The sequence below is a fragment of the Rousettus aegyptiacus genome, unplaced genomic scaffold (genome assembly GCF_014176215.1).
Source record: "Rousettus aegyptiacus isolate mRouAeg1 unplaced genomic scaffold, mRouAeg1.p scaffold_m13_p_14, whole genome shotgun sequence".
In the NCBI taxonomy this organism is placed as follows: Eukaryota; Metazoa; Chordata; class Mammalia; order Chiroptera; family Pteropodidae; genus Rousettus; species Rousettus aegyptiacus.
Window position 1 is genome coordinate 45,320,714 of NW_023416289.1, and position 26,112 is coordinate 45,346,825.

Below are 26,112 nucleotides of genomic sequence, written 5' to 3' on the forward strand. Positions count from 1 at the left end.
TTATTTTTGTCTTTTTTAAATAATGTGAAAATGCCACGCGAAGGTTTGAACCAGAGGCCCCCACCAGGGGCCAGGCCAGGGCGGGGGAGGGGAGACGCGAGATGGGGGGTCCGGGTCCCCAAAGCCTGCAGCCCCGTCTGGGGCTGGGAGTGGGTGAGGAGGGGCCTCCGCTGTGCCGAGGGGCTCCAGGCCCAAAAGAGTTCAGTTCAGTTCCAAGAAAGGTGGCTCTCCAGGGAGGGGTGAGGGGCTTCCTGCCTCATTTGGCACTGAGGGGGTCAGGGGCGTCAGGGGAGCCATCGGGGAGGCTGGGGGGTGGGGGGCCAGGGCCTCCCGTTTGGCACATAGTGGGGGAGGGGGAGGGCCCAGCCTCAGGAGCCTCCCCAGAGGCGGTGTCTGTGGTGGTGGCAGTGGCTCCGTCATCCACAGAGGATTCTACTTTCAACCCCTCTTCTGAGGGTGCGGGGGGCTCAGGTCTTTGGGAGGTCAGTTCTCCACGGGGCCTGAGGACAGAGAAATGGAATTACTAGGCAGATAGACTCACGGCCTCTGGCTCTCACGGCCTCTGGCTTGCTCCGAGTGAAAGCAAAGGTCTCACTGTGGCCTACAAGGCCATGCCCAGTCCGCTGAGCCCCTTTTCTGTCCTCACCTACACCCTCCCCTTCACTCATGTCTCCAGCCACACTGGCCTCACCGTTCCTTCTAGGCCCCAAGCACGGTCCTACACCAGGACCTTTGCACATGCTATTCCCAGTGCGTAGAACCCCATTTCTTTAGTCCTTCCCTTGTAACTTGGGCCTGGGAGGAAACGCCCCCTTCTTGGAGGCCTTCCTGGCCATTCGCTGTCATGGGGGTTCCCGTTCACCCCACCCCCCACACTGCACTGCGGTTGGCTTTCTTCATATATCTCTTAGGTCATCGTGGAAGAGCTCCCAGTCTGCTTGTCCCTCTAGGACAAAAGCTCGGGGAGGACAGGTCTGTGTTTGGTCACTGTTGCCTCCCCGGCGTCCAGCACAGGGCCTGCCACAAAATGCCCTCCCACTGAACCTTCCCATGACCCCTCCTCCCTCAGTGGAAGGAAGCTCCCCTCCCTTCCTCTCATTCTGCAGGCCCAGAAAACCAAGGTCTGTGGGGCGGTGCGTTTCGCCTCGCTCTCCATCCTAGACCAAATCACTGCCCTCACTCCTGTTCTCAAGCCTCGGCTTCCTTCTATTTAAATAGGAAGCATGACTCTCAAGTCCTTTTCAAAGGTGAGGGGAGACTGGGATATGTGGGGTCACTCAGTACCCAGGGAACACTGGTTCAGTGGGTGGAGCCGCACCAAGCACAGGGGTCTGAGGAGGAAGGGAGCCCCATGGTCCTAAGTAACAGACAGGCTCCCCCACTTCTCAGCCCAGCAGCCAGGGGACTAGCTGCTGACGGAATAAAAGGGACTTGGGGTTTGAAACATTCAGGCCCTCCCTCTCCCCTCCTGGTGATTAAAGGTGAAGTCATTTTCTCTGCTGGCCCTGCCAGCCTCAGCCATGACTCACCACTTGGCCGGTGTCCCCACGCTCTGGAACCCACCGCACCCTGTCCTTATGGGGGCCTCAGAGGCGGCCTCTGGCAGGACATGACATTTGGGGTGACATTTGAGGACAAAGTCAAGTGAAGAGTCAGCCCTCAGTCCTGTCTCTCCTGCCCTCGACTTGAAGTGTGCTCCTCTCTCCGTCCTGGCCCTTGGCCCTGGCCTCCCTCCCAGCCTCCAGCTGGCCCCAAGGGGGTCCTCTGCCACCCACTGCCTGTCACAGCCCTCACATGACTCCCTAATGCCCCTAGGACAAAGTCCCCACCCCTCAACCCACTCTCGGGCCCTAGGGGCCCTACATGTCTGGCCCTGCCCCCTCTCACCTTACCCCCTCTAAGCAAGCCCCAGACACACTGCATCCCTTCTGCTCCTTAACTGGCCAAGCTCTCTCCTGCCTCAGGCCCTTTGTGCAAGCTGTTCAGTCAGCTAGCTCACTGTCCCTTCCTCTTCACCTAGTTAAGGACAACCAACCTTTGAGTCCCTGGTTAAATGCCACTTTGTAGAGGGAGACAAAGCCCTTTCTTGTCATCTGCTTTCTCGGCAACTGCTGCAGGACTGTGGGGGGGGGGGGGTCAGTGTCTGGGGGCGGGGCGGGGCTCACTGAGTTTGCTCAATAAACATTGACTTAAGTATGGTAACAGCTACCAGAGACCACCGCTGCGTGATGGGGTGCCATGCTTTGTGCATGGGGAGGATTAAGCCATGCGACCCCCTCAATGATCTCATGAATTTGATCCTGTTCTCCCCATTCTGTAAACAAGGAAACTGAGGCACAGAGAGGGAGAGTGGCACAGCCGAGAAGCGGCAGGGCGCGTGGACTCGGGCGCGGTTTGGGAAAGCGGGAATGCAACCCTTCACTGAAAGGGTCCAGGAGCACCTCCTACCGTCTCAGCTCTGTCCTCAGGGGACACACGCACCTACGGCAAGCCCCGCCTTCAGGGCTGTTCTCCGGAGCGACAGCAGGAGGCAGCAGAGGGCCCTGGCCTGTGCGCTCTCCAGCCCCAGCCCTGCGGGTGAGACGTGGCTGTGCCCTCCTGCTCTCTGTGAGAATGGCCTTCACTTCGGGCCAGCCAGAAACAAAGGGTGGCATGCCTTCTCCCAAGGTGGAGGTGAGGATTAGCGATCTGGGGTATGTGAGACACCACGAAAAAGGAACTCGACGAACACTGACTACTGAGGAGGACATGGACCCAGAGGCCAAGCAGACGGGATTTGCAGCCTGGCTGCTCCTCATTCCTCTCTGCACCTCAGTTTTCTCTTTGGTAAAATGAGGATGAGATTAGAATCCACTCCACAGGATCATAGGAAGATTAAATGGGTTAAAATGGAGCAAGCACATAGCAGGGGCTCTGTGAGCACTCGCTATTATTATTAGCAGAGCTGCCATTCCTGGCCAGGTTCTCTGGGCTCTGGCTCATACAGATCACCCAGCTCTGAGAATGCCGGTCTCCTTTCTCTCCTTGTCTGCCTCTGATCAACATGTGCCCCGCAACACAGGATGGGGTCAGGATCCCGCAAGTGCCTGCCGGGAGCATGACGGAGAGGAGGGCAAAGATGGCCAAGACTCCGAGGAGATCCTTAAAGAAGGGGAAACTGAGGCTCACGGAGGGGCCTGCGTGCCCGAGAGCATCTGATGGACACCGCTTGCCTGGTCTGAGCTGGTTCCAGAGTTGGGTGAGGTCTCAGTAATGAGCAGAGTGTTGACAGGGGAGGGAGGAGATTGAGCAGGGGGGAGGCAGGGAAATTCGGAGTTGGGGACAAGAATGTGGGGAGAGATAGATGGGGACAGAGATATTGGCTGAGTGAGGGATGGACAGAGTCTGAAGCACCGTACCTGCGGGCCGGGCGTCGGGGGCCCGGGTGGGGGGGCCCGGGGTCTCCAGCGCAGGCGAGACGGAGAAGCGGGAGAAGCACAGGGGGGGGCCTGGCGGGGGCAGGAGGGGGAAATCCTCCGCCCACTCGAAACTGCCTCCTAGAGGAGAGAGGGGTAAGGGAAGAGAGGACCCTGTCAGACCCTCAGACCCTTCTGGAGCCTCTCCTCAACTTCGCCCCGCCCCCAGACCCCGCACCTCCCCAGGCTCCGCCCATCCGCTGCCGGCGCCAACAGCCCCACCCCTAACTCCGCTCCGCCCGCCCCTCACCAAAGCCGCTGTCGTTGCTGGGAAACCCATCTCCGGGGGTGACGGGGTGGGGAGGCGTCGGGGGCGCTGGGGGCGTTGATGGGTCCGTGTCCCCCTCGGGGGGGCCCTGGACGCTCAGCTCGTTGGTTGGCGTCTCCTGAGAAGGCAGATTAGGGGAGACAGCAGGGGGCGAACCATCACAAGCCACCCACTGCATCCCAGCAAGCAACAAAGCCCGCTAACGATTCTTGGGCCTCAGGCATCCCAATTCACTATTGCTGGAAATAGCTGGAGCCCCTAATCTCCCAGATCTTCTTCTAATCCTCAGGTCAGTCTTCACCCCAACCCACCGAGGCTCCTCCCCCGACTTCAGAGCCCCGCCCACAGCTAAGCAGCCCACCGCTGGAATTCTTCGCTTGCTCCTAAACCGGAAGCTAACGCTATCTCTCCATAAGTCCTGTCCGTCCTACCTACCTCCTGCCATACCTACCTCCAGGATACTGATCGCAGGAGCTCAAATTCGGGCCCCAGAATTAACTGCTGCTATGGTCCTCCAAACCGCCACCCCATCCTGAGCACCTTCCGACCCTTCCCTGAGTCCCTAAGCCCAGCCTGCCGGCCTATCGTTTTGTTTCAGTGGCCCAGGCCTCAGCTCATGCACCTGTTCTCACTCGGGACCTCGGCCCGGTTTGCCCCACCTCTGGTCCATCTGGACTCGACCCAGTCCACAAGTACCACCCCGCCCTCCCTTTTTCTCTTCCCTGCGCTAGTTCTACAATCCTCAACCCATCTCCCTGGGCCCCGCCGCAATTCATTAGCTCAGCCCATCGTGAAACCACTGTAAACCATTTTAACACTACAAGCCGTACCTCTTGAGCCCTACCTGCAGCCTCTCTATGGCCCGCCCTAATGGGGAAGTTCCACTCCATTCTGAGACAGCCCCTTAGCCTTGCAACACCAACAGAGCACTGGTGTACAAACCCGGCCCCTAACTTCATTAGGCTCCGCCCCCATCAACCAGGCCACGCCCCAATCCTCTCGACACTTGCTCCACAGCCTCTTCTGGCTCCCTCTTGACTACCAGGTGTCCTCCCTTCCAGATCCATTGCCAAGTTCCAGGCCTCTCCCGCGCCCTCTAGCATCCTCCCCCATCACAGGCCTAGCCCCACCCTCACCGCAGGACCCACCTCCTGGCCCCACCCGATTCCCCGGCCCCGCCCTCACATTTAAGGTCTCACCTCGCCCTCCAATCCCGCCCCATTCCCGAGGCCCCGCCCCCGTCCTAGGCGGGCCTTCCTCCAGGCCCCGCCCCGCCCCACCCACCCGCGGCCGCTCACCTGGTCGAAGAGGTAGACGGTCACGTCCCCGTGGAAGGAGACCATCTTGCGTTTCCTCTCCAGCTCGCTGTCCTCGGACTCGTCGGCCCCGCGCGGAGACTTGAGCAGCCCCCGCAACGGGCGGGCCGCGTCCGCGTCGGCGCTGCTCACCACGACGGGCACCGGGGCTGCCCGCGCCCTCCCGGGGCCCCGGCGCCCCGCCGCCGCGCCCGCCGCCTCCTCGTCCTCCTCGTCCTCGTCCTCGTCCTCCCCGTCCTCCTCCGGCGGCCCCGGCGCCCCCGCCCCGCCGGCCTCCCCGCCAGCCGCCCCGGCGTCCGCGCCCTCCCACGGGGGCCGCCGCGGGCCCGGCCCCGGGAACGGCGTGAGCGTGAGCGGCGGCAGCGCCAGCGAGAGCCGCGAGAGCTTGGCTGCGAAGGGAGAGACCCGGTGAACCGTCCCTGGGGAAACTGAGGCACGCCCTCCCACAGAGCTGTGTGTTCTTAGGCCATCTCAGGCTGCCACCTGGACCTCAGTTTCCCCGCTTAGGAATCCTTTCTCCACGTAGAGAGCCAGTGGGAGAGATCTCTCCCTGACTCCAGGGGCTTAACCCTCCTCATGGCTCCCCAGCGCCCACCTCTCCCTGCCAAGCCTGCCACGCAGAGCCCTCGCTCTGCTGACCTCCCCAGGCTCTGTCCCCACCTCATTCTGACTTGACTTCCATCCAGCCACACAGGCCACCTCCCCCTCCCCCCACCTTTGAGCAGTTGCATCCGCTGTTCCCCCTTTTTCTAACTGGGGTCCTATTCGTCCTCTAGTTCTGTCTGGGCTTTCAGAGCCTTCAGAGATGTCCCCGGAAGTCATGAGGCCAGGCCACCGGCCCTGCACCTCACAGCACCCAGGGCCTCTCCTCCTGAGCAGATTATCTCAGTACATAACTACATTTCTGTGGCGATGTGACAGATGTTTGCCTTGCCACAGAACAGACACGGAGTCCCTGTGGTTCCGGCTGCATCCCCAAACCTGAAGCCTGTGGAAGTACTCCATCAACATTTGTGGGATGAATGAATGACTGAATGAAAGAACGAATGTTCCCTGCTATGTAGTGTTGGCCAAGGCATGTTTCCCCTCTGGCCCGCTATCATCAGACAAAATCGGAGTCTCTAACCATTTTTCCTGCCCTCAGACCCCCTGCTGTCAGCTTGGTGGGAGGCAGTACTTCAGGGCCCTGGAGGACAGGTGGCTTGGAATCCCGAGAATCCGCTCACTTGCCCTGTGTTGCTGGGCAAGCAGACCCGCCTCCTGAGTCTGTTTCCTCACTGGTAAATGGACAGGGGTGGGCCACTCATTCCTCCCTTAGTGTGTGTGTGTGTGGGGTGGGGGGTTGACAGTGGGGATGGCAGGAGGATGGGGGCGAAACAGGGAGGAAGATGGGTGTGGACCAAGTCACTCTCCTCCCCTCATTCACTCTATACCAGCTTCACCAAACAGGCCAAGTTAATGCCCATCTCAGGGGGACCTTATGTCCACCTGGCTCACTTCATGTCTGCTCAAAAGTCACTTCCATACTGAGGCCTTCCCTGACCACCCATCTCGGGTGATGGAGTGGAGTGGGGGCTGTAATAGAGAGAGCTATCAGAGGCTGTGGGTACCCAGAGGAAGAACCGGATGACGGCCTTTAGAAATCAGGAAGACTTCCTAGGACAGGAGAAACTTGTGTGGGGTCTTGAAAGATGAGCAAGAGTTTGCTGGTTAAAAAAAAAAAAAAAGCAGGCTATTCCCAGCCTTTTCTCACTAAACACAAGCGAGCCTCCCACTGTGCCCCAGGTCATCAGAAGCATCTTAGCTGCTCCTCTAGACATTTTCACGCCCTGGCCTTTCTTGATTCACCCCTCACCCCAACAGCCTCAAGGAAGTGGTGGCGTTTGACACCTGGGGCTTCGGGGAAGGAAAGTTCCCCACTTGGCCCCCTTCCTGACCTTTCCATCCAGAGCCTCAGGCCCCTTTGACAGGGAGACGTAACCATCCCTCAGTGTGGCTGTCAGTCTGCCGGTATAAAACAGGACCTGGTCACTTGTAACTTTTCTACCAGGTGATTCCATGGACCCACAGTCCCCACATCTACATCTAAGTAGGGTATCTTCTCTTAAATCATCCCCGTCCTGTGACAAAACACTTCCTGTGTTCCAATCCAAACTCATTTTCCAGAAAAGGCATTTCTACAGCTTCCAGGTCACCGATACCGGACAACCCCGGGCATAGGGCCCAGCACACTCCATAAATGCCTCAGCTTGTTGGGAAGTCGAAACCAGAGGTTACAATGCTGGTAGCCCAGCGCACAGAGAAGCTTGCATTTGAATTGGTTTCAATCTTTAAAACACCCAGAACTCTAATGAGAAAAAATAGTGGGTTCAATGACCCCAGGGCAGGGGGAGGGGAAGGGGTCCTGAATGGAGCTGAGAAGAGGCTGTGTTTCCTCCCTACCTCTCTCAGCCTACTTCAGTCATTCCTCAATACTGTCTGACCCCCGTGGGCATCTGAGTTTGAGACCATGTGAATCGCAATAATAAAAGCAGGTGCTTACAAGTGTGGGGAACTGGGCTGAAGGCTGTGGAAGTCCTACCTCATTTAACCCTCACGACAACCCTATCACATAGGCACTATCCTTGTCATCTGTTTTTTAGCAGATGAGGACACCAGGGCACAGAAAAGGGAGGTCATTTGTCCAAGGTCACAGAGCTAGGGAGGGGCAGAGCCAGGATTTGAGCCCAGGCAGTGCGGCTCCAGTGTCTGCACTGGTCATGGCCAGCCTGACCTCTCTGCCACCCAGGAGCCCGAGAATCTCGACTGTGCCCCCCGGGGCCTACAACCTGGCCCCTGTAGGCTCCCAGCAGCCCCCTCACCTTTGATCTGCTCGCTGTTCCCCTGAGGGGGTCCCAAGTCCAAGAACAGCCGTGGCATCTCGGGGCCCTTCCTCTCGGGTTTGGGGGGTTCCCCGTCTGCGCTGGGTGCCGTGTCTCCGCCGGCTCTGCTGTCTGGGACCCCGGGCTCTCCCTCGGGCGCCACCTCCGGCCTGGCTCTCTGGGGCAGCGGCTCCGGCCTCCTCGGCTGTGCTTCCGGCGGCAGAGGTGGAGGCGGCTGCGGCCTCGTGCTGTCTACCCATCCGGCCTTTGCGTCCACGCCGCTTCCGGGGCCGCCGCCGGGGGCCGTCCCCATGCCCACCGGGGCTCGGCCCCCACTCCCGAGGTCCAGCCTCCCAGCCCCGGGGGCTCTCGATGCCCCCCCAGCCTCGGGGGCTCTCCTCTCGCTCCCCAGTTCCAGTCCCCCGCTCCTGGGAGCTTGGCCAGTGGGGCCAGGGGCTGTCTGCCCGCTGTTCTGGGGCGAGGCCGCCACGCTGGGCGTGGGGACTCTCTCCAGTGAGGTCTCTGGGGCTGGACCCCCACTCCCGCGCATCTTCCCCCAGGGCCCTGGGGCTCTCCAAGGCCCAGTCTCTGGCAGCCTCTCCATGTTCCTGGGGAGTCTCAGGCCCCCATTCTCTGACACCATCTCCTCCATCTTTGGGGGTGTCGGTCCCCCATTCACCAGCACTGTCTCTTCTCTCTCTGGGGACCTCAGCTCCCCATTCTCCAGCACTGTCTCCTTCCTCCTTGGGGGTGTCAGCTCCCCATTCTCCAGCGCTTCCTCGTCTCTCTCCGGGGACCCCAGGTCCCCATTCTCCGCCACCTTCTCCTCGACACCCGGGGCTCTCTGCTCCCCGTTCTCCAACACTGTCACCCCGTTCACGGGGAGGCTGCTCAGGTCCTCGTTCAGGCCTGGGGCTTTCTTCCCGCTGCCCAGGACTGCAGGGTCGCTGTTCAGGCCCGGGGCTCTCTCTCTGTTCCCGGGGCCTCCCACGGCCTTCCTGGGCCCCATCTCTTGGGTGGTTGCCGCCTTCTCCCCCAGGAGGTTCCTTGTCACGTCCTCCCGCAGAGACATCAGCAGCTGCTCGGTGCTCACTTGAACTACGAAGGTCGGCTTCTCCCGGGTCCCCGAAAGTAGGAGGGGACCCGGGTCTGGGGGCGGCCGGGGCGCTCCTGGGTCGGGGGGCTCGGGGGGAGCCCGTGGTCGAGGGACCCCTTCCTCCTCGGCCGCCCCCCCACCTGGGAAGGCTCCCTCGGGGGAAAAAGGGGTCTCGGTCTCGTAGCCGCTGTCCCCTGGCTTGGGGCCCGGAGACGACAGGCCTGAGCCTGGACTGGCCACGGCCGAAGGGGGGTCGGGGGACACGGCGGGGTCCGCGGAGGCCCGGGGAGGTGGCGGCGGGGGGGGGGGAGCGGGAGGTGGCCCCCGCCCGGGGTACTGGGGCGCCGCCGCCCCCATGAGGGGGTCCAGAAACTCGGGGGGGGCCGAAGAGGGGGGGGCTAGGGGCAGGTCGGCCAGGGAGCCCCGCTCTGCCCGAAGGGACGAGTCGTCCTCTGGGGGATGGGGGCAGCCAAGAGCGGGGTGGCCCCCCCAGCCAGCAACGGCATCGCCCCGTTCTAGGGGCAGACAGGAGCAGGCCCCTTCGCGGCTGCAGAGGGGACAGGGCAGGGGTCCCCGACGGCTGGGGCCGCCCCCAAGGCTGCTGCTGTCCTCCCCAGGGGAGCTGCCCTCCTCCTCCTCCTCTTCCTCTTCGGCCCATGGGGCAGCCCCCCGCTCCCCCAGCACCTCGGCAGGGTCTCCCGCCAGAGTCTCCCCAGCCCCCCGGCCCTCGGGGTCCCAGCCACTCAGGAAGCTGCCTGATGCTGAGGATGGGGCGGGGAAGGGCCGGGGAGCAGGGAAGAGGGGGGAGGCCCAGGTCTCGGACACCAGCTGAGGGACCTCGGAAGGGGCCTGGGCGGTCTGGGGGGCAGGCACTCCTGGGTCCAGGGGGTCCCAGTCGTTGGGGAAGAGGGGCTCCGGAGGGGAGCCATGCTCCTCCAGACGGATGTAGTACTCGCTGCTCACCGAGGGGCTGCGGGCGCTGATGACCGGCAGCACACTGGGCGTGGACAGTGCCTCGTAGAAAGGGTTGGAGGAGTTGGTGTGGGGCGCGGGGGGCGCCGACGCCGGCTGCCAGGGGGGTGCCCCCCCGCCCCGGCCGGCCCCCCGCCGCGCCTTCTCCCACAGGCACTCAAGGTTGAGGCCACGGCTGCTCTCGGTGACCGTGAGCACATCATCGGGGTCCGCTCCAGGGAAGCCATCCAAGAGGGGGAATGGGGAGGAAAGGGTCCCTGGGCGGGGTGCGCTGTGGGTCGGGGGCCAGGGCCAGGGGAACGGGCCGTCGCGGGGTGGGGGTGGTGGGGGCGGGGGCCGTGGGGGCCGCTCAGAGAGCAGGTAGGTGAGCTGCAGCTGGAGGTCAGAGGCTGAGGGGCGCTGGGCAGGCGGCCTCCAGCAGGACTGCAGTATATCGTACCTGGGGTGGTCAGGGGGGAAAGATAGTTAAAGCGGCCTTCCTCTTTCAGCTGTGAGTTCTGGAGTCAGAGACAAGCGAGTAGCGGGGGTCACCTAGGGCTGCAGAAACTCAGGTGCAAACACCAGCTCTACCACTCATGTCTGTTTCTCCCCTCCAAGCAGCAGATGCTGCCAGAGGGGTGGGGACATGCCTGCTCCACTCTAGAGGTGACAGCGATTGTGTGAAAGGAGGTAGAGGATTCTGGGACCATGCAGGGTGGGAGGCGGAAGGTCAGAGGTCAGGCAGGTCCAGCCCTCACCAGTAGTCTGCGTAGGGCAGCTTGAGCCTGGGTTGGGCCAGCTTGACATGCTGCTGGCGCACGACGAAGGCCAAGACCTCCTCATCTGACAGGTGGCGGTAGGGCTGTGCCCCAAACTCAAACAGCTCCCACAGGGTCACTCCCAGGGACCTGCGGGGAGCAGAGAGCAGAGAAAGGTCAGAACTCCACCTGCACCCGCCTAGGGGCCTCCCCTTCCGACCTCAGTTTACTCATCCGTGGAACCGGGCGACATCTGTAACCCTTCCACCTGCCTTGCCCTCCTCACCCCTCACAGCTCCACCCCACCACTCAGGCCCCCTCACCAGATATTGCTCTCCCGGCTTTGGTCCACCACCATGAAGGTCCCGTGCAGCTCCCCAAGGAGCTCAGGTGCCGCCCAGCGCAGCGGGATCCACAGGCGCTCAGGAGTCAGGTAGTAGTCCTCCTGGGGAGCGGGCCAGGCAGGGTCAGGCGGGTCGGGTCACCCCCACGGCCCCCACCCAGTCTCGACGGATAGCAGCCCCCACCTTGTAGTTGCTGTGGGCCAGCCCATAGTCTCCGATGCGCACGGTGAGGTCGGAAGTCAGCAGACAGTTGCGCAGGGCCAGGTCGCTGGGTGCAGGCAAGGTGGACCAGGTGAGAAAGGGGAAACCTGGAGTAGCTCCTCCCCGCTGCTCCGCCCACTTTCCAGACCCCGCCCTCCCACATTCCGGACTCCGCCCCTTACACTTTCCAGACTCCGCCCCTTCCATTATTCCTCGCCTCGCTGCTCTCAAATCCTGATTCCTCCGCCTCTGCAAGCGGCTTCCTTTCCTGACTCCTCCCTCCTCTTGAATCCTCCCCTTCCCTGACACCTCCTCTCCTCTGTTTCCCGCCTCCCCTCTTGCCTCCTCCCTGCTCCAAACTCCTCCCTCTGCAGTCCAGACCCCTCTACTTCCGTGATCCTCTGAGGTTTCTCTTTCGTGTCTGCCATTTCCACCTCCCCCGCTCCTTAAGCCCCTCTCCGATGGCCTCACCTCCCACCCCCATAGCCTCGCCTCCCTCCGTCAAATGGTCCCACCCCACAGCCCCTCCCTGCGGCGCCCCAGCTGCCACCTGTGCACGTAGTTGTGGGAGTGGAGGTGCGCCAGCCCGCGGGCGATCTCCAGACCCATCCTCTGCAGTGTCCGCAGGTCTCGAGGGGGCAGCTCAGGTGACAGGCCCTCGGGGGGCCGCTGGGCTCGGAGGTAACGCTTCAGGTCCCCCTGGGAAGGAGGGCAGGGAGGGGTCAGCACCCCCCACCCAGGCATCCGCACACCCAGCCAATCCAAGGCGTCTTCTGCACTCAGTAGGCAGCCACTCTGAGCCTCAGTTTCCCGATTCTTAGCGGGGGGGGGGGGTAAATAACAGAATCCACCTCGCATGCTAGTTCAGTGCACACCACTTGTAGAACGAGCGCTCACCTACAGTAAGCGCTCAAAAACTTAGCGCTTGTCACACAGGCGTTGTGATGATGATGAGGTTATTGCCAGACACCCCCCAGCCCCCCGCCCGTCCAGCTCCCCAATCTCACCAGCTGACAGAACTCCATAATCAGCAGAAAAGGCAGCGTCTCCACACAGACGCCCAGGCACTGGAGGACGTTGGGGTGCTGCAGGCTCCTGGGGTGGGGGGAGGTGCTTGGGTCAGAAAACAGCCCTTTCCAACCCACCCCAGTCCCTCTCACCCACCTGCCCTAACCGCTCAGCAAAACCAAACCGGTGCTTCGGTCTCTCTGCTGTTTTTTCAGCTTAGGTCTCCCTCACCACACACACACACACACGCTCCTTCCCTACACATCATCTCAGGACCACCTCGCTGTCCCCCCATTCCAGAGCCAGACCCCCCAGATGCCTCCTTGCCCTTCCGTCTCCCTGCCCCCTGATTCTCTCCCATCCCCTCCTCTCTCCACAACCCCAGCTCAAGCCTCCTCCTCACATGCTGGCCTCTCCTCTCAGCCTCCTCCTGGCCTCCCCGCCTCCAGCTTCTCCCTTTCAGTGTGGCCTGACTTGCTCACAGCCTTCCATGGTCCCCCGGCATTCCTGGAGCAGAGCCTGGCTCGTGCCTTGGTTTTTGCTGCCCCTCTGGCTGCTCCACTGCCTCGCACCCCAGTGTGTGTACCCCCAAACACACTCACAATGCAGGCCTTGGCACTCACGGTTCTCTCTGTGGGTTACAACCTCCCTTCGCCAGTCCTTCTCATCCTATGGGCCTCAGCTTCAGTATCATTTCCCCAAGAAATATCACTGTCCCCCCAAGGCGGGGCGCCCCTGTTTTCACTAGGCAGTGAGCCTCACTGGGACAAGGATTTGGGGCTTTCTGTTCACATAGCTGTGTCCCCAGTAACTCAGACTACTAGGTGTTCAATAAAAACGTGGAGAAGGCAGGATTTTACCATGCTACAAGGCCTGCAGTCTATAGGAAGATTAAGACATTCTGGGCTTCTGCCCAGAGCCTGGCTCTGGGTAGATGTTCAGTAAGTTATGTCCCCTCTGGGGCCCAGCAGGAGGGAGGGGCCACTTCTGTGCTGGGGGGCTAGGTCCCAGGTCCCCGGCATCCACTGGCCGCGTTCCAACCTCCTCCACCTACAAAAATGGGGCCTCCTGCACCTGCTGCTACCAAGAACTCAGCATGTGCTGGGCCTTGAAAAATGGCTGGAGCCCCCAGGAACCGAGACCCAGGATGGCAGATGTAGAAGGAAGCGTGGGTTCACCGCACACCCCCTGTCCTGAGCCGAGGCCAGCCGCGTCCGTTATCGGACCCTCCCAACGACCCTGTGCCAAGGCAGGATGCCGTTTCCCATTCGGTCCAGAGGACACGGAGGCTCAGAGAGGCGAAGCGATGTGCCCAGGGCCACACAGCTGGGAATGATCTCAGGCCTCTGGCTCTCCCTGTCTACCGAGGAATGAGGGCACCCAGCCCAGGTGGGGTCCTGCACGCTCCGGCAGAACTTCCCGTTAAGGTGGGGGTACTCTGCAGCCATAGCAGCCACTGGCCATGGGTGGCCACTGAACACTTGAAATGTGGTGACCGTAGCTGAGGAAATAAGTTTTTAACTCAATTTCATTTTTTATTCAACATAAACCTAAGTAAGCCACTTAGGTTTACCAGCACGGGTCTACGGAGAGACAGGCAAATATGCAACTAAGCAGATGGAGAAATGACAAACTAGGTTGCATGTTATGAAGAAAACACATGAGTTGATAGGATGGGGGAGCCCAGGCCCCACTTTAAGTGTGTGTGTGTGTGTGTGTGTGTGTGTGTGTGTATGTGTGTAAGGGAAGGCCTCTGAGCTGAGACTAGAGGAGGGGAAGGGAGCTCCTCCATCTGAGAACCCCCTCCCCCCATGATATTCCGGGTAGAGGGAATAGCAAGGACGAGCAAAGGTTTGAGGTGGGAAAGAGGATGACGCGTGGGCAGGTCAGTGAGGGGCCCAGGCTGGCTGGGGTGAGGGGCCCTGTGGCAAGAAGGGAACGGGGTCCGGCTGTGCGGAGCCTGTGGGCTGTGTGGAGCAGTGGCACTTTGTCCTTCAGGCAATAGGGAGACGTGGGCGGTGTCAGAGCAAGGATGTTGATAGTCTGATGTCTGAGTCTCTTGAGGTGAACCCCACTGTTAAACTGTCTGATAAGGGGTCTCAGTAGACACACCGTCTTCCATGCCAAGGAACTTACTACCTCGCAAGGCACTTATCTGTGAAATGTTTTTCTAGAAGCCCTTAGAGCGAAGGGGAAGACCAAGCAGGAGAGGGACAGGGACCTGCCTTGCCAGACCTCTCAGTCTGGTGGGGGCAGGGGACAGGGGACAGAGCTCCTCAGTGGCCATTCTGGGTGCCTGTTCTGTGACTCTGTGACTCTGATTCCTCCCTTCCTCACCGCCAAAGCAGGGGCCTGAGGGAGGGAGGGGTACGCAGGGCCTCAGAGAGGCCAATCTTGCTTCCTCTCAGTTGCCCGGGCTTTCTGAACTTCCTCTCCAGAGGAAGATACTGAGGTTCAGAGTGGCAGGAACCAGCCTGTAGCTCAGCACCCCTTGTTCACGACCCTGGCTCTGTCCCAAAGAGGAGCTGGGGACTCAAAGAGGGAAAATTCTCTTTCCTGAGCGGCACAGCCCAGAGGCGGTGGACCCAGGATTCGAACCCTCATTTGACCCCCACACTACAACTCCCCCTGCTCGCCAGTGTTACCTTCCTGAGGCACATACCCGGATGTTCGGGCCTCAGGGGCCCAGGTACTCTGTACCTGTATGGCTGTGCTTCTGAGATGAACTTGCGCTGCTCCAGGGCCCCCGCACTGGCTCGGAGCTCCTTCACCACCACCTGCGCTGGGCTGTAGTCAGAGAAAATCTCTCCCAGGATCACCTGGTCAAAGACACCCCAGGAGTCAGCACGTGTGTTCCCCCCGGCCCCCTCCCCTGGGACCGCCTCCGCCCCACCGCAGGCTCTCGACTTCTCCCTGCTTTCCGGCCTCTCCCTTCATAACCCGCCCCCCTTTCCATGACCAGATGCGGAGTGAGAGACTCACGGGCCCAGAGTCCGATGGACGCAGGGACGGATGAAAGGATGGACAGACGGACGCGTGGAGAGCCAGGTGGCGAGGCGAAGTGATCAATGGAGTGAGAAGGGAGGCGCTGACCGACAGATGTGCGAGGGTGGGGTGGGCGGGGGTGGGCGAGAGGTGGACAGAGGTGAGGGTGATGGGGGGGAGGGGGTCAGGGGTGGGGTCGGGGGAGGAATGGACACAGAACAGGAGCACGGCCCTGGAATATATGGACCCCCTCCCACCCCCACCTGCACTCACCTTCCCAAACCAGCCACTCCCAATCTCTTGAAGGTAGCTGAGGTGCTGGCGGCTAAGGCCCAGAGGGGTGGTCATGTCTGGGGGGGAGGGGGTAGAAGGGGAAGGCCCCTGAGCCTCTCTCTAATCCCAAGTGCCACTGAAACCTCCCAACTCATTGGGGGCTGGGGGCAAAGCAGACACCGGTCTCATTTCATTGGCTGACCCCACGGCCCAATGATGGGCCCTCAGCCTGCTCATTGGCTGCCCGTGGCTTCCAGCATCCAATCCGTCCTTCCTTTTGGCATCCTGAGATCCTACACCCGTGACTTAGGCCTGCCATTGGCTGCCTCAGATATTGAGATCTAGGCCGCCCTCACCACTGACTGCCCCACAAGAAGCCCCAGATCTGGTTTTGGATGAAGCAGTGGCTTCCACCAAGATGATCTCTGACTCTCTTTAGGGTCAAGGTTATGGGGTCTCCAGCTCCACCTTTCCTCTTGGCTTCTGGGACCTCAGCTCCTAGGTCCCTCAGGGAAGGCTCTCAGGACCAGAGGGACCTGGGCAGGGTGTGGGCAGTACCTGAGTGTGAAGGCTGCGGTGCAGGCATCGGCAAGGAGACCTCGGCCAGTGGGAGAATGTAGACATCAGGCAGCGACTGAGAGGAGGAAGTCTCCTCGGCTGGGGGAGTGTACTCCCCGGAGCAATCCTCCCCTTCGGGGTTCTCAAATTCCTGGAGCCGGGAAGGTGAGGAGGGGAGGACACAGGGCTGAGACATGCCATCGTCCTTCTCGTGTGTCTCCCCACCTTTCTCATAACTGTCCCCAGTCCCAGCCCAATTTCCACCCCAAGCCTCCGAGTCTCGCCATAACTTCAGGACTAACGGTGCTCTCAGACGGACTGCTCCACGCCCTCACCAACCACCTGGGGCAAAGGCCTTGCTGGAGTCTTCCTCCCCACCCTGAACCTTCTAGTGCACCTCACCTTGAAGCCGACATCGCCGCGTTTGCAGCACAGACAGGTGAGGAGAAGGAAGATGAAGGCCAGTAGGCCGGAGCAGGAAATGAGGACCACGGCGTAGGGAGGAGCCAGAGGGGCCCGGCCCAGGGCGAATCCATCTGTGGGTACAGGGCTGGGCTGGCGTCCCGGCTTCAAGCTCCTGGTTTGCGGACCCCATGCCCCTACTCTCCGGCCCGTCCTGACTACAACTCCCATGATGCTCAGCAACCAGGGGCCCCTTGGCAGAGGAGCCGGATGGCCCAAGGCATTGTGGGAGTTGTAGTTTGGAGCCTTCTCAGGTGGTTGGGGGTGGGGACCCTCCTCTCGCCCCAAGCTGGGACACCCCCCCACAATCACATCACCCTAAGCTTGGATGAATTCCAGTGAGGACTGAGGGAAGGAGGAGTAATAGTGGAGCCTGGAGCTCCCAGAATTTACAATACGCTCTCACCGACAGCCTCTTTACCCCCCTGTTTGGGGAAGAGGATGAGCCCCCAGCTTCAGGCTAGGAGAAGATTCTTGCCTCAGGCTAGGGCCCTCTAGTTAGGGGGGTTGAGGCGTGCCTCTTTTAGGGACACTTGGAGCGCACGTATGTCCTCTGTCCCCAGCCCAAGCCCCTGAGAAGGGAACCCCGCAAACCCTGGGTCTCCCCAAAGCTAGAGACAGCCTCCTGTGCTGTGTCCGCCTTAGAAATAGTATTCCTCCCCTCGGTCTCCAGTTCTCTCAGAGGCCTTGTCCCTCCCGGCTCCCTGCACACACCTGCACACACACATGCGTGCACACACACATGCTGCCCAAAAGGACCCTCTCCCCACCCAGCCCCCAGCCTTCCTCCCACAGGCCCTGCTGACAGAGGCACCGTCCGCGAAGCTCCCCAGGCCCCGGCTCGACTGCGGGAAGACGCGCACACAGGTGATGGGGCCGGAGCTCCGCGGACAGACCCCCGGGCAGGCCGGGGTGGGGGAGGGGGCCGCCGGACATCTGGATGGCCGGACAGACTCACCGGGATGGGCCGGGGACGCCAGGCAGCCGGAGGCGGAGACGGCCGCGAGGAAGATGAGGGCGCCGGGCGCAGGCATCTTGTCGAGGATGGAAGGGAGGTGGAGGTGGTGGCGGCTGGGGAGGAGGGGGGGGCGGGCCCTCAGCCCCCAGCCATGGGGACCCGCTCGACCCTGACCTCCCCCCGGCCCAGGAGAGGGTCAGGAGACGCAGGACAGGGGGAGGGAGGGGCTGCTTACTGGCTCAGGTACCCCCCTCCCCCTCTTTGAAGGGACAGACAGATGAAGGGATGGAGAGGAGGACAGAGGAGAGGAGCTGGGGAGCCGGGGTTGCTGGGGTTGGGGGGAGAGGGTAGGATGGGGGGGGGGGAAATGAGGGCCCCGCCCCCGAGGGCAGCCGGGATTGGGGGAGCAGAGAGCCTGTCAGAAGAAGGGTGGGAGGAGGGAGGAGGGAGCGTTGTCATAGCAACTGGCTCCCCAGTAGCATTGGCTGCCAGGAGGGAGTGGAGGGGGAGGGACAGACAGGGACCGGCAGACCCTTGGGGGGGCGCAGGGCCCACAGTGCCTGGCCTGGACACCACTGTGACATGCCACCGGCATGGACACGTGTGCTCCACGCCAAGATGCAAATGTCAGGCAGGCATACGCAGCCCACACATGGCCGACACACGTCGCAGAGACCCTCATAGACAAGCGCATCACATACAAAGGTGGACAGCCATCGGCAGACGGGGACACGTACACGTCACACACAAAGACGCAGGGACGACGGGCTGCACCGGGAATGCACAGGCAGGCCAGCCCCCCACACAGATGCCCCGGCCACGCAGGAGCAATGCATCACAAAGACCCACACATGCCACTGAATACACAGACACATATGCCACAGACAAAGATCCACGCAGACACCATGGTGACATGCTGGAGCACACTGTCACAAACAGACAGTCCACAGACAAATGGGCAACAAAGAACAGCCATAAACACAGCATCGCACACACAGATATACACAAATACATCACACATACACAGGCGTCACGTTCACAGAGACATGTAGACACACAACACACTAACACAGACGCATGTATCGCAGACACGTATATACACAGACACAACATGCACAAGACACAGGCATATAACAGATCCGTGTCCCTCACACGGACCCCCATTTCACTCACCTGAACACACGGACGTATGTCACATTCACAAAAACACATGGAGAGGCACAACACCTACGTGGATACAGACACACACAACACAAAAATCACAGACACACAAGAGCTACACAAATCACATACAAAAGTACACAAATACATCACACACTGATAGACACATATGACAAATACTGTCACACACGTTATACGTTCAGAAACACACACACATCGAATACATAAAAGTATGTGATACACACGTCACATACCTAAATACACACGGACACACACAGCACCTACCGAGATGCACGACACGTGAGGATACAGACACACACATCACAAATAGCCACATTTCCCATGAGGTTACACAGCCATTACACAGCCATAGACACTTGCTTCACACAAAAGATACATGATCGCATTTATTTTATATGTTTATTCTCATGAACATTTACTCTGCGCCAGGCACTGTTCTCTGCGCTTTACACATATTACCTTTTAATTCTCACAGCAGCCCTCTGAGACAGGTACTTTTATCATCCCCATCGTACAGATGAGGAAACTGAGGCACAGTGAGGCGCAGTCACTTGCCCCAGGGCACACAGCAGGGAAATGGCGGAGTGGGGACTGGAACTCGGTCCGTTAGGGACACAGACAAAACAGACAAGGACGCACACATCACGTGCCAGGCCGCCGCCGTCTCGGGGGTCACACCGCACCCCACAGCACCCCGAGCCGCAGGCACCCTGGAAGCAAGGATTCGCACCCTGCGCGCCGACGTCTCCGCCGTCCGTGAGCGCCCGCGATGCGTCCCTCCCGCCCGGCGCCGCGCATCCCAGACGCAGCCTCACAGCGCAACGCCGAGGCGACCCAGGCACCCCCTCCCCGACGCGTGCCCCCCAGCAGGGATCTGGGACGCGCAGCCGCGTCCTGTCGGCGCACCCAGGACAGGCGGCTCACACACGCCGCAGTGCACAGCCCTCCTCCTCTGGGGCCCCAGGAAAGGGGGCGGGGGCTGCCTCTCGGGGTCTCATTGGAGAAACCGAGGCAGATGAATTGCGCGAGGAGGTGTGGGAAGGAGGGGGACCCGGGACCTCGGCTGCAGGTAGCCTGACCATTGTGCAGACAGAACAGAATTGGGGGGAAGGGGGAGGGTAAGCAAGGATGCTGCGAGCCGCCCCCGCGGTTGAAGGGCACACAACCGGGTGGAAGCAGAGGCTTATGGGAAGTGTAGTCCCGGCCCTGAGATTTGTGGGAAGTGTAGTTCTGGCTCATCCAGATTGGAGGCTCAGGTTCAGCATCAACTTGGGGAGGAAGCTGTGGCTGGATGAGGTAACAGAAGCCAGGAAGGAATCCGCCGCCATGGTCTTTGGAGGTGATGCGGCCACCGTTGAGAGTCCCAGGCAGCGGCACAGGCGGGATTGCGGGCCTCACGCTCTCTCTGGCTTGCTCTTTGTTCAACAAGCATTTATTAAACACCTACTAGGTGCTGGACTCTATGCCAGAACCCGGGCGCAGCAGGGAACAGCCAAACCCGTTCCCTGCCCTTCTTGAGGTGTAGGTGGGGTGCCACAGGGGCTGGTGGAAGGTCGACGACAGTTTTCCAGGCTGTGAGCAGTGAGCCATTACCGAGGTGTGACTTGGATCTGCTGGGTTGTGACCAGAGTTTGTTTGTTTGTTTGTTTGTTTGTTTAAATAATAAAACAATAAGCAGAGTGTATGCTCTCTGTGAGGGCAACATCCATGTATGGGACTTTTATTTTTGACAGGTCCCTTATTCTAAACCCTGGGCCCAGAAGTGTGTTGGATTTGGGAATCATTAGATTCTAATAAGGCCGTGGGCACATAAGCTGTGCATGCTGAGTGGCGCTAGTGTGTTCTGGAGCTTTATTGACTTCAAAATTGAGGACCCGTCCATTAAACGGGGTTCGAAGTGTGTGGTCCAGGGTCCCCTGGGGGGTCCTTGAGACCTTGTCAGGGGATCCGAGAGGTCCAGATGATATTTATACCAATGCTGAGACATCACCTGCCTTTTTCATTCTCATTCTCTCATGAGTGTACCCTGGAATTTTCCAGAGCAGCACAGCATGCAACATGGTGACTAACACAGCTACAAGGACCCAGCCATCCTCTGTTGAGCCAGACATTAAAGAGAGTTGCAGAATGGTAATAACGATGCCACTCTTCTCACTAGACTTTTTGGTTTGGAAAAGTTATTTTTATTGGAACAGTTTTAAATGTTAAGTGCTGCGGGGTTATTATTCTTATTCTGAAAGGCATTAATAACCAAATATTTTAAAAATCCGTTTTGATTTCTAATGTGATAAATATTGATAGACATAACCCGCATAAATAATAGCCCTTTGGGGTCCTTAATAATTTTGAAAGTGTGAAGATTTCAGAACTGCTGTTTGTGTCTCTGTGTGTCCTGGTCATGGCGTGTGTGTGTGTGGGGGGGGTGGGGTCACAGTGAAAACTGAAACGAGAGAATAGAATGAAAACAGAAATACTCTCTGACAGAAAGTGCCATGCAGCCGAGGCACCGTGGGAATCAGCCAGAGAAATAAAGAGAGAAGAGTGTGTCTGGGCAGAGGACACTGCATGTGGGCAGAAGGGGTAATGAGGACAGATGTTTAGTCCGCTCTTGTCGCAGGTCGGGTGCTGGTGCTCATGCACCCTCACAGAGCCCTGCCTGAGGCGGGGTAGTTAGCGACTGGGCAGAGTGTCACATGAATAGACTTCAAACGGCGCTAAGTGCAACTGAGGGAGCGGATAGTGGGTGTGATTTAGGCTGCGCGTGGCTGGGTCCGAGAGGGGAGAGAAGCGGGTACATGAGTTATGTCAGCAAGATGGGCAGGCTCAGTGGGCCATTAATGGTGAGGAGTTTGGATTTATTTTCAGTCAATGAGGAGCTAGCATTTGAAGAGTTCTAAGCTGAGGAGGGACAGGATTCACATCCAGGCTAGCAGGTTCCCTCTGCCTGTGGTGTGGGGCAAGGCTGAGAGTGAAAGCAGGGAGCCAAGGGACCAGGTGACTTCGATGGTCCAGGTAAGAGATGGTGGCAGCTCAAGTGGGCTAGTGGCAGTGGAGGCAGAGAGGAGCAAATGGCTTCAGGACAATAATAAGTCATGGCGAGGATGTGGAGAACGTGGAACCCTCAGACGTTCCTGGTGGGGATGATGCTGTCACCTTAGAAAACAGTCTGGCAGGTCCTCAGAAAGTCAAACACAGAGTTACCACATGGCCCAGCAATTCCATGCCCAGGTATTTACCTAAGAGAAATGACAACATGTGTCTGCACACATATTTGTACAGGAATGTTCATAGCAGCGTTATTTGTAATAACCCAAACATGGAAGCCACCCAAATATCCATCACCCGATGAATGCATAGACTAAGTGTGGTGTATGCAGACAATGGTGTATTATTCGGCCACAAAAGGGAATTCAGTCATGATAGATGCCACAACATGGACGAACCTTGAAAACATTATGCTAAGTAGGAGAAGCCAGACACACAAGGCTATGTATCATTTGATCTCATTGATAGGAAAGGTCCAGATTTGGCAAATCAGAGAGGAAGTTCACTCGTGGTTGCTTCGAGATGGGGGAAGTTAAGAGATTTCTTGTTGGGGAAATGAAAATGTTCCCAACTTGATTGTGGTGATGGTTGCACAACTCGGTGAATATATTAAAAACTGCTAAACTGTACACTTTATTTATTTTTATTATTGATGCCTACAGCACTTGGTCTTCCTAGAATGTCTCCCATCCAAGTACTAACCAGGCTTGACCCTACTTAACTTCTGAGATCAGATGGGATCTGGCTTGTTTAGGGTGGGATGGCTGTAGACCATGGACCATGGCTGCACTGGGGCACGAACCCAGGGCCTTCTGCGTGTAAAGCAGACGTGCTAACTATGCTACAGAACCATGTCCTGAGCTGTGTGCTTTAAATGGGTGAATTGTATGGTGTTTAAATTCTATCTCAGTAAAGCCGTCAAAAATTTGCTTCAGGATATATTTTGGCAGGAGAAGTGCTAACCGGGGGTGTTGACCACTGGATAGACGGAGGGGTCTTCTGCCAACCTCACAGGAAGTGCTCCTCAAATGTCATTACCATTGCTGTTATTATGGCGATCCTATTGAAACTCAAATCATATCCCATCGCTCCTCTGTTCAGAGCCCTTCCAAGGCTCTCTTCACACCTGGAGTAAAAGCAGAGTCCTCAGGTGACTCCCAAAGCCTTGTAAGATTGTACCCCCTATCATGCCCTCCCTGAATCTCAGCTCCTACTCTCTCTACCCCTTTATTCACAGGCTCTGGCCATACTGGTTTCCTCCAAGTTCCTCCCATATTCTAAGCGTGGTCCTACCTCAGGGCCTTTGTATTGGCTGTTCCCTTCTTCCTCAAAACCTACATGGCTCCTCCCTCACCTCCTCTGGGTCGAAGCTCAAATATCACCTCCTCAGCAAAGCCCTCCCAGATTACCTTATGAATAACTGTATCTCCCCTACCCCACATTTCATGTATGGAATCCCTCCTCTCTCTCCATCGCCATGTGACCTGTTAGGTCTTGCACTTCTTCGCTTTGTTTAGTGTCCAGCAGAGCCCCATAAGGGCCCAGATCTGCTTTTCCTATTCCCTGGTCTCTTCCCAGCGCCTTCTAGAGTTCCTGGCACCGTAAATATCTGCTGAATGAACGAGGCTATTTCCTGTTGATGCAGTCGCTGCTGGATTGAAGCCAGGGCCTCTCCCCAGTAATTCAAGCATCGCCCACTTGGAGCAAGTTGCCGGCAGCTGGATTCTGCCCATCCATTTGGGAGAAGACGGAGGGCAGGGAGTTGTGGGGTTGCAGGAGGACACGCCTTGCCAAGGTCAAGTCGCTTAAAGAGGCGCTTCCAGAGAGGAGGACATTTGGGCTTCGCAGTGAAGGTAGCATGGGCCCAGTGGGATGGGGAGGGGAGAAGGGACAGCACGCAGGCCCCGGGGGTGCAGGGCACGCAGGCCTGGAGTTGCGAAGCAGCTGGAGATGCTTGGGCAACCTGCACCTGTCCCGCCCACTGCCTCCGAGGCTCGAGGCTCGTGGCTCAGGGCCCAAAGCCACGGTCATTGCCGACTCCCGCCGCATTCCCACACCCCTGCATCGCGCTCTCCGCGGGCTCTGCTCCCATTACCGCTGTTTGCTTGGGCTTGTGCAGTAGCCTGCTCAACGGTCTCCCTGCTCGTCACATACACCCTGCCCGCACCCTTCTGTCTCTTCCTGCCATTCACGCCTAGGTCCCATTGCTCCTCCGCTGTGATCCTCCCCAGCTCTCGCCTAGCTGGGCTTGGGCTCCAAGCCCCGCCCACGGCCGACAAAGGCCCTAAACTCTGCAGCATCGGCATCGTGTCCTTCTGCCCTTACCGCTGTCCCTCTCCCCCCGGCTCACCCCGCTGCAGCCACGAAGGCTTCATTCCCGTTCCTTGAACGCGCCGTGTCAGTAGCGCGCTGCCCCAGGGCCTTTGCACCGGCTGCCTTTGTCCAGAGAATGTCCTTTCTCCGGATCCCTGCCTGGCTGACCTCCTGGCTACAGTCAGGCCTCTGCCCACGTGTGGCCCTGCCGAAGGAGCCTTCCCTGGCCACCGCAGCTGCAGCACCAGCTCTGGCCTTCTCCAGGCCCTCCGCCCGTTTCGTTTTATTTCATTGCCTGATGTCTGGAGCTCTTGCCGGGTAAGATCTTGGCCTTGTTCCATCCCCAGCTCTCTCCCCAGTGCTTGAACGTAGAGGCTTAGGAATTGTGAGTCTCGCTTTGGGAGGGAGGCTGGGGTGACAGGGGAGCAGGGGCGAGGTTACCGGAAGGTTCTGAGCGTCTCCTGGGGGTTGGGAGGCACACAGCCTCCTCCTCCTGTGTGAAGGGTTTGGGGAGGAAAATTCCATGAACTCAGGATGCCGCTTCGAGCCTCATTCACTCACTCGTTCCTTTATTCATTCATTCATTCATTCATTCATTCATTCAACGAGCAAATAGGCCTCCATGCCAGCAGGCTAGCTGGCGTGGACATGAGGAAGGATAGCAATACTAATAACAACAATTTTCTTCACAGTTAATTGAGATATAACTGACTTACGGTCATAGGCACGGGTCTTACAAAGGCATTTCGATGGGTCTTAACAAATGTGTACACCTGGGCAAGCACCACCCCGATTAAAATACAGCACATTTCCATTCTCTAGAAAGTTCCCTCGCACCCCTTCCTAGCCACCCCCGCCCCTAGGTGACCATCAGTCCGCATTCGTTAACTGTGGATTAATTTAGTCCATTCTAGAACATGGTGTAAATGGAACTCTGCAGTCTGTGTCTTTAGATTTGCATGCACATTGCTTCTTTTCATCGCTGTGGTACATTACATTGTGCGGCCGGACCGTGGCTTCTTCCTCCATCTCCCGCTGGGTCTTTTTTTGTTTGAGGCAATTACTTACCCAGGAAGCTCCTGTGAACACCTGTGTACAGGTCTTAACATGGATCCAAGTTTTCATGGTTCTTGCTCAAATGCCAAGGAATGGGACTGCCGGATCTGGGTGGGGGTATGTCTAATTCGACAAGAAAAGCAGCAGCATTTTTCGAGTGTCTAGACCACGATGAACACTCACCAGGAAGCATGTATTGTCATAATGTTGTGGTATGTTCAAATCTAAGACCCACGGAGCCGATTGAGATTAGTTATGAGCCTTTATTAGCCGGCCGTCGACTGACTCTCCCCACTGGAGAATCAGCCCCGAGCCTCCGGAGGAGGCAGCTTATAAAGCCCGAAACTACGTCCTGGTTGGCCTTGAGCAAGCAAGCAAGCAGATTACAAAAGCAGGAGTTGGCTGTTAGCATCTAATACAAAGATATATCGTTTCTGGGGGCTCCTAAATCTTGCAGCAAACAGGGCCTGGTAGACAGCTTTGTTATCAGCACCCCCGAGGCAACATTGTTTTTTCTTCGGAGCTGGCGCCTGAAGATATCACTCCCTGTCTTGTCCTTGGGACTAGCTTACTGGAGAATTTTCCACTTTTACAATAACGACACTCAGAGGCAGATATGAGTATCACCCCATTGCGCAGGAGAGAAAATGGAGGCTCGGAGAGGTTACAATCCTTGCCTGAGTCCACAAGCACAGGAAGTGACAGGGCTGGGACTTGAACTCAGGCCCGAAGGCAGTGCACCCAGGGGCGGTGCCCTCCAATCTAGATCTGGATTTTATCTAGAAGACAAGAGACCTTTGTGCAAACCTACCCACAGAATCTCAGGCCACATCGCCACACCCAGGTCCTCTGTGTCCTTTGTTTATTTATTTGTCTTTGATCATTATTTATGTAAAAGCACAGAAATTGGAAACTACTTCGATGTTTATCAGTAAGGAATGGTTAATAAACAGGTGCATCTATTTGCAAAATATTTTACAACTAATTAAAAAGAATGACAGAGCCACGGCCAGCAGAAAAAG

At 58.5% G+C, this 26,112-nt stretch overlaps 1 protein-coding gene and 1 pseudogene across 2 annotated transcripts; both read right to left on the bottom strand.

The window, feature by feature from the left end:
* LMTK3 (lemur tyrosine kinase 3) lies at positions 1-19,859 on the bottom strand. Of its 2 annotated transcripts, none has more exons than XM_036231764.1 (16): positions 19,136-19,859; positions 17,495-17,607; positions 16,477-16,610; positions 16,075-16,225; positions 15,517-15,593; positions 14,959-15,077; positions 12,258-12,345; positions 11,801-11,949; positions 11,233-11,317; positions 11,029-11,150; positions 10,706-10,855; positions 7,901-10,407; positions 5,022-5,428; positions 3,706-3,841; positions 3,399-3,536; positions 1-500 (listed from the first exon to the last, which is right to left on the bottom strand). In XM_036231764.1, the coding sequence occupies exons 2-16, from the start codon at positions 17,568-17,570 to the stop codon at positions 484-486; spliced, it is 4,356 nt and encodes a 1,451-aa protein (XP_036087657.1). In that variant the 5' UTR covers positions 17,571-17,607; positions 19,136-19,859; the 3' UTR covers positions 1-483. The 2 variants fall into 2 exon arrangements, with proteins under 2 accessions (XP_036087657.1, XP_036087658.1); XM_036231765.1 differs by lacking the exon at positions 19,136-19,859 and adding an exon at positions 17,730-17,811.
* Positions 19,860-22,374: 2,515 nt separating this feature from the next.
* LOC118611757 lies at positions 22,375-22,493 on the bottom strand (annotated as a pseudogene).
* Between the last annotated feature and the right edge of the window lie 3,619 nt (positions 22,494-26,112).

Excerpts from the sequence above, each read along its gene's own strand:
- LMTK3 (XM_036231764.1), bottom strand. The coding sequence starts at position 17,570 with ATGCCTGCGCCCGGCGCCCTCATCTTCCTCGCGGCCGTCTCCGCCTCC. Across the intron at positions 11,950-12,257 it reads TTATGGAGTTCTGTCAGCTG|GGGGACCTGAAGCGTTACCT; the intron begins GTGAGATTGGGG and ends CCTCCTTCCCAG. Across the intron at positions 3,537-3,705 it reads CAGCAACGACAGCGGCTTTG|GAGGCAGTTTCGAGTGGGCG; the intron begins GTGAGGGGCGGG and ends TCTCTCCTCTAG.